The sequence below is a fragment of the Choloepus didactylus genome, chromosome 10 (assembly GCF_015220235.1).
Source record: "Choloepus didactylus isolate mChoDid1 chromosome 10, mChoDid1.pri, whole genome shotgun sequence".
Taxonomy (NCBI): domain Eukaryota; kingdom Metazoa; phylum Chordata; class Mammalia; order Pilosa; family Megalonychidae; genus Choloepus; species Choloepus didactylus.
This window is the reverse complement of record NC_051316.1, coordinates 86,270,142-86,283,714: the sequence shown is the minus strand read 5'-3', so window position 1 is coordinate 86,283,714 and position 13,573 is coordinate 86,270,142. Positions and strand designations below refer to the sequence as shown.

Here is a 13,573-nt window from a genome sequence, read left to right as displayed (position 1 = left end):
CTGTGCCTTAGTTTCTTCATGTTGGGAAAGATGACCCTGAGTGTCCTTCTGGGTCTGATATTTGAGAGTGCAGGACTTTCCTTTATCTGGTGCATGATGTCTGCGAGGAGGTGCACACACCCGGGGCTGATGGTCTTGGCCTTGAGGCCTTAAAGGAACCTGTGGCAGGAGGCAGAGGAAGTTTTGCCCCAGTTGGTTGCATTGGAGTGGCAATCTGTGAATTGCTGACCTCAGGTCATTTCTCTTCCTGGGTGGTGGCCAAGGACAACACCATGGGGTCCCCAGTGGGGAGGGACCAGAAGCTTAAAATGAGATCCAAGGAAAGAGCCCCAGGGCTCAAAGAAGTAGGCAATCAGAACACAACTCTTTCCCATGACATTTGGGGGGTGGTGGCTATGACTTTAAGGAGGGCCTGTGCTATGTACCCAAGGGTGTAGGTGTACACACACAATCACACGTGTGTGAGTGTGTGCATGCCTGGGGTTTCTGTACCCCTCTATTCAGCCCTTGGCTTCCCAAGTAACTATGAGGAATGGAAGTGGATATTCACTGTTACCAGGAAAAGAGGCACCAATTACACTATCTCTTCTCTTCTCTTTCTCTTTCGTTCTCTCTCCTTTATCCTCCTTCCTTACTTCCTTCCCATCTTTATCTTTCTTTCCCAGCCTCCACTGTATCAAAGAATTTGAGCTGGCCTACAAAATAAACAGTTACATGTACCTAAATTAGTTAAGGCTGAAGAAAAAGTTCAGAAATTATGTAGAGAAAAAGGGGAAGTTCATTGCGTCAGGAACCAGCAGTGATTCGGTTATGGCAGTTGGACACTGAATTTGACTGAGCTTCCTGGCAGACAAGGCAAAAAAGTATATGTGGTGATTTCCAATATTCTTGTTGTTTAATCAGAGGCAGACTACTTAATCAAAAGAAAAAAATCTTTTTACCAGCACTTATGTAGGAGAGATTGACAAGGAACATTGAATATTCTTTGGACAGTGTCTCCAAGAGTTGAAGAAATATTTTTTGTAGGGCTGTTTCTTTAATTGCCTCCAACAGCTGTTGAATGCCTAGTATTCCATCATGGATCAGTGAAGGCACTTCTCCAGGAGTTTTAACTAGTGTTGGACAAAGACATTGCTTTCTGATCACCTGACTCGATGAGCGGTAGAGCTATAAGGGGGCGAGGAGGAGATTAGCATATCCCTTGGAGCTCTTGTTCAATCGCTTCTCATTTAATTTTTGAGTGTTGTGGCTAATGTCTTGCTGCTGGACCACTCATTCATTCATTCATTCATTCAACAAGCACTTAGGGAGCACTAGAGATCTAGTGATGCATCAGCCATGGCCCATGCCCTCAAGGTTGCCATGGCCCATGCCCTCAAGGTTGCCTAGAGAGAGATAGACAAACAACAACTGCAAAACATGGTGGGAAGTGCCGTAATAGTTAAATGCCACCTGGTATGGAAACATTCTTGTAGGAGTGTGGGGGCAGGGGTGCCTTCGCTGAGGAGATGGTGTATGAGCTGGGTCTTGTGGACAATGTAGGAGTTCTCTAAGTGACTGAATGGGATGGGCCCCCTAGGTAGAGGTAGGACAGTGGAAGACTGGGGAGCAGCGGGGTGTAGCAATGAACACGGAAATTGAGGAGAATGCAGTTATATTTAAAAACCACAGGCCACTCAAAGGGACAGAACAGTGATGAGGACTTATGGAACAATTAAATGTCAAAACTAAATGACAGCATCCCCTGGCTCATATGGGAGCAGAATAAGAGCTATGGAATCTCATCAAAGAAGGGAAGCTGGGCCCAGGGCAGGCCCTGCGAGGCAGCAAGGGGAGGAGGCGCAGGTGGTAAAAGGCAGCCAAGGGCTGGTTTCTGGGTTTCCACTATCTTCCAATCCCCTGCTTTTTAGGGAGGTTCACTTTACCTTCTGGGAAGCAGTGGTGGTTGGGTGGCTGGATTTTTGGACTTCCCACTGCATGGGTAACACAAGTTGAATATTTCATGTCTTGGAAAGGTGATTAGAGCTCCTGACATTTGCTGCCCTGCTGAGTGGGAAGTCCCAGCAACTCTAAGCCCACCTGTTGAAGTGACCAGACAAATTTTATTTGATACTGAATTTATTGACTAAACAAAAATCAAATAGCAGAATGGCCCTTCCATCTGGAAGTTAAATAAGAGACAGGCTGTCCTGTTGGCTACCTTCCTTCAAGTTGCTTAAACCTGGGTTGACTCTGCTTTCTTGGGGGAAATGGGAGCTTTTCCTTGCAGGCCCAGCAGGCCAGGCCAGTGTCAGAGTGGAGAGGCTGGAGTCTAGGAATGGGCAGGCCCAGGAGAGGGGAAGGGCCAAGGGATGCTGACACTTGGCTGAGATGCTGCCTGGCCCTCCTGAGTGGGATATTCATTGGATCCTTCATTCCTCTGTTCATCTGCATGTTCATTGTGCAGCCTTCCACAGCTGAGTTCCATCTTGCCTGTCTTTCCATCTGGACCACCTCTACTTTGGCCCACTCCAACTATTGGCATGTGCCCTGTTTCTGGACCACTCCAGTCCTCTCACTTCTTAACCTTCCTTCTGCCAGTCTCAGCATTGGCGGTCAGGGATAGACCCAGGAAAAATACAGCCTACCCCAAGAAAGCTTCTTGACCACCCCCACCCCCACCCCACATAAATTAATGGCACTATGCTTTTGTCCCTCTCGGGTGGTGCTTCTGGGGCCTTGTAGCTTTGCCCTTGGGGGTCTGTGGATGGAGATCAAAGAGCATGCCTGGTCTTCACCTGCCGTCTCGCACGCAGAGCTCAATAAATGCTGAATGAATGCACACCCATTATGCGCAGGTTTCACAAGAGCATTTGGGAACACAGAGAAGAGGAGACGCTGCCCTGCCCTTGGGATCCCAGAAACTCCAGGAGACACCACCTAGGAATAGGCCCCTGCACAAGGCAAGGGACAGAAAGAGCTGTTTCTGGTGAACCTTGCTCCCAAATTCATTGTTAGCGAATCAGGAGACCAGTGCCATGACCAAGACCCATTCTGTAGGGGATGAAGTCTACACAGTGACTTTTCCCAACAGCTCCCTGCTGCATGGTGTGAAGGCAGTGTTTTTCAAACTTTGCTGGTCGTGACCTATAACAAGAAATACATCTTCATCTCCACCTAGTACACAGGTATCCACCTATACATAACAAAGATCCACAAAGCAGTTCTTACCCTTTCTATATTTGAGGCACTTAGATGTTTTCTGTTCTATTCCTTTCTAGTTTCATTTTTACAAATATTGGTACAGGTAAATTGATTTCCCTACCTGTTAGTAGGTCAGCACCCAAGGTTTGAAAATCATTAGGGAAATCGTCGAGACTGTGGAGTCAGAAGGACCCAGGTTTGAGTCCTGTCTCTGACACCTTAGGCAAGTCACTTGTCCTTATGAGTCTCAGTTTCCTCATCTGTAAAGCAGGGGATAACCTCATGGAGACACTACAAAGAGTAAATTGGATAATCAGGTAAAGCTCCTGGCACAGAATGAACACTCGATAAACGTGAGCTTTTGACACTGTTGTGCAGGTGCTGGTTGTTATTGCCCAGGTGCACATGGTGGGGCCGCAGAGCTGGTGCAGGAGGCAGCATGGCCCAAGGTGGGGTCTCTCCCTGCAGACGGCGGTCACCCCGCATCCACCAGTGAGCAGAAGTCCCCCGAGCTCCTCCTGCGTGCCCAGCACACCGAGCAGACTCTCTGTCCCTAGGGAGAAGGACTTGCACACAAGCAATGACAATGCCAGGACTGGGTGCCCTTAACCAGTGGGAATGAGGTGCCAGCCTCTTGCACTGGGGCTGCTGAGGAAGGCGGGACTCATGCCTTCTGGGGGTGGAATCGGGAAAGACTTCATGGAGGCCAAAGCACTGGAGCAAGATGACTGACCCGGGCCTTTCCACGTTTCCTCAGACCCCAGCTGCCCTCCCAGTGATCAGGCACCCATGTGTGAGCCTCCTGGGGCCACTCGTTTCCTTTTCCCTGAAGGGCAGACTTGTCCCCAACGATTTTTGATTGGGCCTAGAACTGTCTGTGTTAGATGCTTTTTACCTTTAGGTCTCTAATCCACCGGGAATTGATTTTTGTGTCTGGTATAAAGTAAAGATCCAATTTCTTTTTTTTTTCCCTCCTTTTATTTCTGAATGGATAACCAGGCTCCCTACACCATTTATTAGAGTCCATCCTTTCCCACTGATTTGTACGTCTCCTCTGCCATAAATCAAGGCTCCCTAGATGAACGGATCAGTTTCTGGACTTGATTCTGTTTCATTGATCTATTTATCTGTCCCTGTGCCAATACCACACTGTCTTAATTACTGTAGCTTTATAGTAATTTCTGATGCCTGGTAGGCCTGTGTCCCACCCTTGTTCTTCTCCCTGTGCCTGGGCTCGCCTTGGTCCTGTGTCCTTCTCTACATGTTTCAGAATCAGTCTCTGCTGGAAGATGGTTAAAGAGCCCAGGGGTCTCTGGATTAGCTGTCCTCGGTGGGAATCCATCTCAGGGAACCTGGGCCTGCAGCACCTCCTGGGCTCACTGCTACCAGCAGCTCCGGCCGGCATTTGAGCTGCCCAGGAAGTGCTTTCTAACTGATTGGGTAGAGGAAAGCTTCAGGAATGTGCCTGAGCCTCCTGCCTGTGCTTGCCCAACAGCTCCTTTGATTTCCCACCCTGTGGCTCCATCCTGGTCTTCCTTCCTGGGTGCCTGCAGCTCCTTTTAGAGGCACAACCCTGGACAGACAGGATGCGTCCTGCACTGGCAGTAACGGTCCGGGAGGGAACTCCCCATACTATAGCTGGGCATGTGCAGCCAAATTCTTTGGCTTGGGTGTCTGCAAACACCCAAGAAACATGCCACTCATAATTGAATCTGTCCTTGAGTGGGAAGATCAGATTGGCATCTTCATTGCCTTCTCTGGAGACCGTTCTGACAGGGGCTTGGAGGCCAAGGAGGTGACTCATCATAGGCGCTGATTCCATAAAATGGCTTGAAGAAGGGAGCGTGACTCGTGAGCCCAAGGCCTGTGGTTGGTGTGGTCTTGGTAAATCAAACATATGCACCCCTTGATTTTCAGCATAGCAGGCATTTATGTGCTTCCAAAATTTAAAAACCAACCAACCAAAAAAAAAACAGTGATTCATTTGGCTTGACATACTGGATTTAAGGTGAGAGTTTATGGGGAACTGTCGCCTGGACTGGGCTTCTGCCCTGCTGACCATCGGCAAGATCTTCCTGCCCTCGGGCCTCAGTTTGGTCCTCTGTGAAATGAGGGTTGGTCTGGGTGTTCTCCCAGGTTCCTTTAAACCTTTTTCTTTGATTCTATTTCTGTGGTTTAGGAGCACAGAAATCAGAAACGTCTCTTTTCATCCACTTGGCAGAAAGACTCTTATTCTCTGCCTTGCTTTCGCTACTGATGCCTCCCTCCCTGCACTGAGGGGGATGGTTGTCTCTGGCTGGCTGGGGCTGGGCAAGGGGAAGCCTGCGGGCCACACTGTGAGCTGGTTTTGAATTCTCGTGGTGCTGCCCTACATCCTGCCCACTTCTTCCCCTGGGCAGAATTGTCAGTTCTGGAGAACTGTCGTGTTCTATCGAGGTGAATCTGCCCTCTCAACACCAGGGGCTCTGTGAGCGCCCTGTGGTCCTTGGCACTGCATGGGTGATGGGCCAGCCCAGCTTGGGGACTGAGCCCAGAAGGTGGCAGCGGCATTTGGTTAGGGTCCTTGGTCATCTTGGTGATGAGACTTCTCTGTTTCCTCTTTCAGACCACCGATTACTCAACCATGGCCTCTCTGGCCGGAGGGCTGGACGACATGAAGGCCAACCTGACCAGCCCCACCCCTGCTGACATCGGGAGCAGCGTGCCCGGGCCGCAGTCCTACCCCATCGTGACGGGTGAGGCCATCTGGGATGTGGGGGATGACCAGGGCACCCACTTCATCTGGAGTGAGAGAGTATGCGTGGTGGGAATGGCTTCTGGTGCTTGTGGACATCACTGGACATTTTATTAATGAGATTATGAGAAGGGAGGCTGCTGGGGTCAGGAGTTTTGGTTGTGATGAAACATGGCTGCATATTGTTCCAATAAAGCCCAAGGAGAATAAATGCCAAGTGGACGGTGGGCTGGAAGGGGTAGCAGGAGTGCCTCATGTCAGAGGGCCTGGGTGATTTCCTCGGTACTGTGGGTAGCGCTCGGTGTCCAGGGGTCTGGGATTTATCCCTCTCAAGAGAAAGGCAGCCCTGCTTGGCACCAGCTGCAAGAATGAGCGAGACTCTAAGCAGATGGTCATTGGCATTTCAGATTTCCAGTAGAGGTTGAGTCAAGAGGGGGAGGAGTTTTAGCCTGGAAGGTGCTCGGTGTATGCAAAGCATCTGCTTTTCTGGAAGGCCCAGGGCCAGCCTTCTTGTGTACTTGGAGGACTGCTGTGTTTGAACCTGTCATTTACTAGCTGTGTAATCTTGGGTAAATTACATAATAATCCTAGGCTGTGGTAAGTCAGTCATGACAAAGGGGTTCTTAGAAATGCAGACTGGCTGTGCTTGGCATCAGGGAAGCTGGGGTTGGAATCAGGGTCAGAACTTTAGGGATGGGGCTGGGACGAGACAGTCACTTAGGCCCAAGCAGTTGACACGGCGGCGGGGTGGGGTGGGGTGGGGTGGCTCTGAGACCTGTGCTCACAGGCTAGCCCTGGGCTCTGGCAGAAGTTGGGGCCCTTTTTGTAGATTTGGGCACCACACGGGGGCAAGAATGACTTGTTCCCCTACCCACTTGAGATGTCACAACAGTCTGGAGTGCAGCTGAGCCTGCAGGTGGGGGTGGTGGTGGTGAACAATGGGGCAGGGATTTGGCAGCCAGGAGCCCTCAGTCAGAGTGAGCCTTTACTGACGTCACAGATGTCCAATGACATCCTCTTCCCTGATGTCCCAGGGGTCTGGGACAAGACCTCTGACAGCACCCATTTTACAGATGCAGAAACTAAGTCTCAGGGAGAGGCTGTGACTCACCCAATGTAGAGGGTAAGGGGTAGAGCTAGGGCAGCCCTCAATCTCCTGATTTCAGGGTCCTTATTTGTTTCAAGGAACTATAGATAATTAGGGGGCAGATGGTGGTAGAGAGGAAAGAAGCCTGGGCTAGCTAATAATAGTAGCCACCACTTGATTATTTATTGAATACCAGGCACTCTGCTAAGTGATCTCATTTTACCCTCAGAGGAACCCTGCAAGATGGGTATTTTTACGATTATGCCCATTTCATAAATAAAGACGCTGAAATTTGAAGCAATTAAGTCACTTGCCTGAGATCACCACTAGAGAGCAGCAGGGCTGGAATTGAACACCAGGGCCTGTGCTGTCAGTCACTCAGCTAATGACCTGGGGACTTGCCCTGGTGCCATCACTTCTTTGCTGTCTGATTTTGAACACATCTCTGAGTCTCGGTTTTCTTCTGTGAACTGGTCCTGGTCATTCTGGGTCCTAGTGGGGATCAAATAAGATCCTGGAGGGGACCACTCTACAGAAGGGAGGGTTTGTTATTGGAATTAGGGTTCATGGGAAGCTGGAGTTTAGGTAGATCACAAGAAGATGTTACATTCCATCATTTGTTCACATGCCTATTTAGGTGGAAAACAATCCAGTAAATGTTGAGGCTGAAAAGTGAAACTGTAATAAAACTGGATGGAAACATGAGGGGAATTTTAAAAAAATAATCTGACAGTGGGGAAGACCTCTTAAAGTATCCTCCAAATACAAAGAAAAATATTAAAATAATTGTTAGAAGGTAAATATTTTGTATGTAGGTAAAAACATCCAACAGGCAAAAAAGAAAATTGGGGGAAAAAGTAGAATACAGATGACAGGAAGCTAATTTCCTTCATATATAAAGAACTTTTAGAAATTAATGAAAAACCCAATTCAGTAGAAAAGTTAGGTAATTTATTGAAAAAAATGCAGATGGTCAGCAACATATGAAAGATGTGCACCTGACTCATAATTTAAAAACTGCAAATTAAAACAATAATGGGAGTCTTAAAAAGCAACAACAACCTTATCAAGGACTGAAATGTTTCATAAGGTCCTGAGTTTGAGACAGTATGTGAAACAGACATTTTCATACAATTTTATAGGAGTATAGTTGGTGCAATCTTCTTTGGATGGAAATTTTGTAACAGCTATCAAAATTTTCAATGCACATACCCTCTGAGGCAGAACTTTAATACGCACTTTTAGGAATTTTTCTCACAGATGTATTCACACAAATTCACAAAGATTCATATACAGAGATAATAATTATAGAATTATTTATAATGGCAAACAAATGGAAACAAGCCGGTGTGTATCAATAGGAACTGGTAAAGTAAATCATGGCTCTTTCACTCAAGAATATACTGTGCATCCATGAGAAATAATGAAGTAGTGCCATCTGTACTGATATAAGTAGATGTCTGAGATACACTTTTAAGTAAAAAAGCAAATTGTAGAATAATATGTTTAATGTGATCCCATTTGTATAAAAAATATAAAGAACACACACACAGATGCACACATGTCTACCAGGTTCTTGTATATGAGGATTCAGCAGAAGATCCTCCAGGCCCTTCTCCTTTACGGGGCATCGCAGTGCTCTGCTAGATCTGGGGTTCTCTGCCCAGTCCCACCCAGCATCAAATACTTACAGGGCCCCTTTACTCTCCTAAAATTAAGTACATAAGTAATATAGCCACATATAATTTCAAATAAAGAGCGACTTTGGGGCTTCTCTGACTCAGATGGTGTCTGCCCCCTCCGTCGTGCTCCCCTCTGGCTCAGAGCTGGGCGGCTCTGAACGGCCGTTTGCTCATCTTTAAATTTAATAACATGTACTTTGATATATAGTTACTCTGCATGTCTAAAGTGGAGACACGTGAAGTCATCTGGGGCTGGCCCCGTGCACCGTGATTCACTGTGGATGCAGCAGCTTTGAGCACAGACGGGTGTAGGGGTATGGACGTGGGACTCATCCTGCAAGCGAGATTTTATGACTAGGTGAGAAACTCTTGGTTAAGTTCCAAGTACAACAAAGTACGAGCTTTCTTCGATTTATGTGGTAGTTGCATTCCTAGAAATTCAGTGTATATGAAGACCATGCAGAAGTTCCAAATTCATGTTTATAGGTAAACTGGAGTTCGGTTCTATATTCGTATATTATAAACAGATGTTTCACCTACATGAATGTTTGGCAGAAATGAGAATTGTGCAGGTTCAGGGAAGATTCTTCATTGTGTTCCACGACAAGCCAAAACACCCTCTAAGGGGCAGTACCGACCCCCCTGAGAACTGTTAGGACACCTTGAAGGAATTCTCCCAAAAGCTGTTGGGGTGGGCCTCCGTGTCACCATGTAGCATTAATTTCATTTCACCTGTGCTTGTGGATGTGTCTTCCTGACCCAGATCTGGACTCTGCAGGGCAGAGCCTGCTTCTTCTAGGACCAGCCCCGCAACCCCTATCCCCCTGCACAAAACCTAGTGTATAGTAGGTGCTCAGTTAGACTGTGAGCCCCAGCCTGGAGTGGGTGGGGCAAGTGGCCTCCACGCTGCTCCCTTCCCGGCCCTCACACCCTGGCTGTCCACCGAAGATCTCATTAAAGCATGTATTCTAGTTTGTTAATGCTGCTGGAATGCAAAACACCAGAGATGGATTGGCTTTTATAAAAGGGGGTTTATCTGGTTACACAGTTACAGTCTTAAGGCCATAAAGTGTCCAAGGTAACACATCAACAATTGGGTACCTTCACTGGAGGATGGTCAATGGTGTCCGGAACACCTCTGTTAGCTGGGAAGGTACGTGGCTGGCGTCTGCCCCAAAGTTCTGATTTCAAAGTGGCTTTCTCCCAGGATGTTCCTCTCTAGGCTGCAGTTCCTCAAAAATGTCACTCTTAGTTGCACTTGGGATATTTGTCCTCTCTCAGCTTCTCTGGAGCAAGAGTTTGCCTTCAACAGCCATCTTCAAATTGTCTCTCATCTGCAGCTCCTGTGTCCCTCTTGGCTGTAGCTCCTCTTCAAAACATCACTCACAGCTGCACTGAGTTCCTTCTGTTTGTCAGCCCATTTATATGGCTCCACTGATCAAGGCCCACCCTGAATGGGTGGGGCCATGCCTCCATGGAAATTATCTCATCAGAGTTATCACCCACAGTTGGGTGGGGCACATTCCATGGAAACACTCAAAGAATTACAATCTAATCAACACGGAAAGGTCCGCCCACATAAGATTACATCAAAGATAATGGCATTTGGGGGACATAATACATTCAAACTGGCACAGCATGAGTTGATTTCTCTCCATCATTTATATGCCACATTAAGTATTAAAGTTGAACTCCTCTACCAGCTGAGGCCACAGTTCAGAAACTGCTCACCATTAGCAAACTGGTGACGTGGCCAGCCTGTGCCTGCATTGTCAGCAGTTTGGGCCTATCCTAATGGGGACTGATCATCTGCAGGTGTGTCCTCGGGTGACGGGCAGGCCTGCTGACGGGGCAGCCTCAGTGCCTACCTGCCAGGCTCCCTGCTCCCTCTCACCTCCCTGCTGGTAAAGGGCCCTTGCCCCCACCTGTGCCCACCTGACCCCTTGCCTGGGAGAACAAAGGAATGGGAACAGGCTGTATCCTTATGGCTCCTCCTCCTGAGGGCCAGGGGGCTGCAGCCTTGGCCAGCTTTGGTCTCCCATGTTATGCCGTCTCTTCACAAGGGCAGGGTGGGATGGTGGGAGGAGACTGAGGAAGGCCTCTTTTGGACGAACAAGTCTGGGAAACACAGGCCCTGGGATCTGTCTGTCCCCCTTTAAGCAACAGAGATCACATCGTTGCCCATGGGAAGTCGGGCTCCAAGTCAGTGGGTGAGTTTCCACAAAGACAAACAGAATGGCTGCCAAGTCTCTGAGTCCCTCCAGCTCTGATTTGCTGGGTTCAGTCTTTGGAGCCTCAGTCCCCAAAACTCAACTTGGCAGTCCAAGGAAGACCACCCTCTTCTCCTGAGCAATAACTGAGGGCTGGAGGAAAGAGCACTGGGCCAGCAGTCAGGGGAGTGGGTTTTTGTCTGGGCTGTCACTTAGCTTGTCCTATTGTTAGGTCAAGTTGTCTTCTCTGAACCCCAATTTTCCTATCTATGAAATGGGGGTGGCAATTCCTGCCCTGCCTGCTTCCCTTCACTGTTGCAAGATATAATGAGACAGTAGATGGAGAGGGCTTGGGAGATGCCAAGGGGGCATCTGAGTGTGTGAGAACCTCTGGCCAAGAAGTGAGGGGGAGCTGAGGTTTGGGGGCAGTCAAGGGTCTCTTTCCCTGAATGTTTAGAGTCCCAGTGACCCATCACCAGGAGCAGTGACATTTGCTGTGTGTTTTGGGATTTGAGGAAATATGTAAAAAGCTGTGCCTGGTGTTGCTTTTGGCTGGAGAAACCGTGGACTCCAAGGCACGGGGCGGCCTCGAGGGCTGAGGAGGCTGGGGGCAGGTTGGGCTGCATGGGAGGAGACCCTCCCTGTGGCAGAGCGACTTTGGGGCTTTTCTGACTCAGATGGTGTCTGCCCCCTCCGCCGCACTCCCCTCTGGCCCAGAGCTGGGCAGCTGTGAATGGCCATTCACTCATCTTTCCTTTGACCCGTTTTTATGAGCCCTTTTGAGGTTCATCAGACCCAACTAAATACCTCTTCCCTCAGAGTAAAATCAAATGAGCAATAAAAGCAAAAGTGCAAAAAATGCCTTATGGATCCAGGCTGCCAAAGGTGCTGCAAAAAATTACAATGCAAGCTACCACCCGGTGCGATATGCTGTGATCGAGTGCTCAGCCGTGCAGCTTCCCGAGCAGTCCCCTGAAAGATGCTGGAGGGTCATTCACTGGAAAGGGAGAAAAGTATCAACACTTACCCTTCCCAGGCTCTCACTCTGTGCTGGGCTGGGAGGACAAGGACTCTGCTGGACCATCCCTGCCCTCACCGATCTTACCTTCTGGGGAGAGCTGGACAATACACAGGAAACAGAACAAATGAGCAAAGGAATTTCCTAATGACACGTTCTCTGAAAAAAATAAACTTGGGGAGAGAATGGAGGGAGAGACTGGGCTTGAGAAGGTGGTGGCAGGTGGGGTGGGAGGTGGTGAGAGGCGAGGCAGAACCTCTCTAAAAAAGGTGACATTTGCTCTGTGATTGCAATGATGAGATGCCTTGAGAAGATTTGGGGGACAGGTATTCCCATCTCCCAGTCCAGGAATCTGTTCACATCAGGGCTTGGTCACCTCTGGTGATGGATATTTCACTATCTCAAAGGCAAAGAACATTCCAACAGTGCTCACTTAAAGCTGTTTTCAGTGAAAGTGTTCTCCTTTCCCACTGTCCATCCAGCCAGAAGCTGAGGTGTCTGCAAAGTCCAGGCCGGCATCTCTGCTGTGAACCCCAGTCACTGCCCTTCACATCCCTTGGCTTGGCATTCAATGCTCTTGTGGTCCAGCTCAAAGTTTGCCAGCTGGCAGCCCACAGTTGAATCTGGCCAACGGATACGTTTTGTTTGGTCTGCGTGATGTTTTTAAAACTTTTAATAAATTAGACCTGATACATTAAAGATCAGAAGAAAACAACCCAAATGGTCACCAGTAGGGGACTGGTTAAAGTAAGAATGGTTCCTCTATGCAATGGGCTTTTATGCACTTGTAGAAAAGAATGAGGAAGACCTTTATGTCCTGATAGGGAAGGATCTCCAAGACGTGTTTTTTCAAGAAAAAAAGCAAGGAATAGAATAGTGCGAACTTTATGTGTAAATAAGGGAGGGATAATGAGGATGCATATTTATATTTGTGCATACACATTAGGGAACTCTGGAAGGATTCTTGGGAACTTGATAAACATTTTTAGGAAGAGTGGGAGTTGGGAGGGGACTTTTTACTGAATACCATTTTACATTTTTAATATTTGAACCTTGCCAATATATCAGCTATTCAAAAAATTAAATTTAAAGGTGCCCTTTACATCAGATTTATTATAAAAATTGAAATGTCTAGTTTGTTTTGAAAATTTGGAAGACTTGTCCACTTGGGTTCACATTCTCAGGTGAGCACACCTGGGCAGATGGAGCCAGCGGTCTCCTATTTGTCCCAGGCTCCATCTGGCCTACTGGCCCCTGTGGGCTTTGAGCTCTCCACCCTGCTCTAGCCCCTTTCTTCCAGTCTCCTCCGATCTCCCACTCCTGCCCAATAGGAAACCCCTCTGTCAAGCCAGGAAGGGCTTCCCACAGGCTCTCCTTGACTCCAGACTTGTCCTTGGCTCCAGGCCCTTGACTGGGCAATTCTGCTTCCTTAGGATGGCTTTCCCCAAACAGCTGTGTAAACCATCTGACGATTATGCAAAGGTGTGGAAACCATCCACTGGGGAGGGTCCGGAGCACTGAGTGCAAAGTGCTTGAGGGTGTGCAACAATGCAGTATTTCAGCCCAGTGACATCATACTGCCTCCAGACTAAATGTCATCTTCCCTTCCCAAAAGCAGTGGCCTGCTTCAGGGCACCATGATCCAGAGAAAGTACTCCG

The 13,573-nt window shown here is 48.3% G+C and overlaps 1 protein-coding gene across 5 annotated transcripts in view; it reads left to right on the top strand.

The window, feature by feature from the left end:
* The window catches only part of PAX5 (paired box 5), a 215,954-nt gene that overhangs the window by 99,134 nt on the left and 103,247 nt on the right, over window positions 1-13,573 (top strand). For all 5 annotated transcript variants that reach the window (XM_037798682.1, XM_037798684.1, XM_037798683.1 and 2 more), the window contains exon 7: window positions 5,789-5,918. In XM_037798682.1, the coding sequence (XP_037654610.1) occupies window positions 5,789-5,918 (130 nt within the window). The remainder of the gene's footprint in view (window positions 1-5,788; window positions 5,919-13,573) is intronic.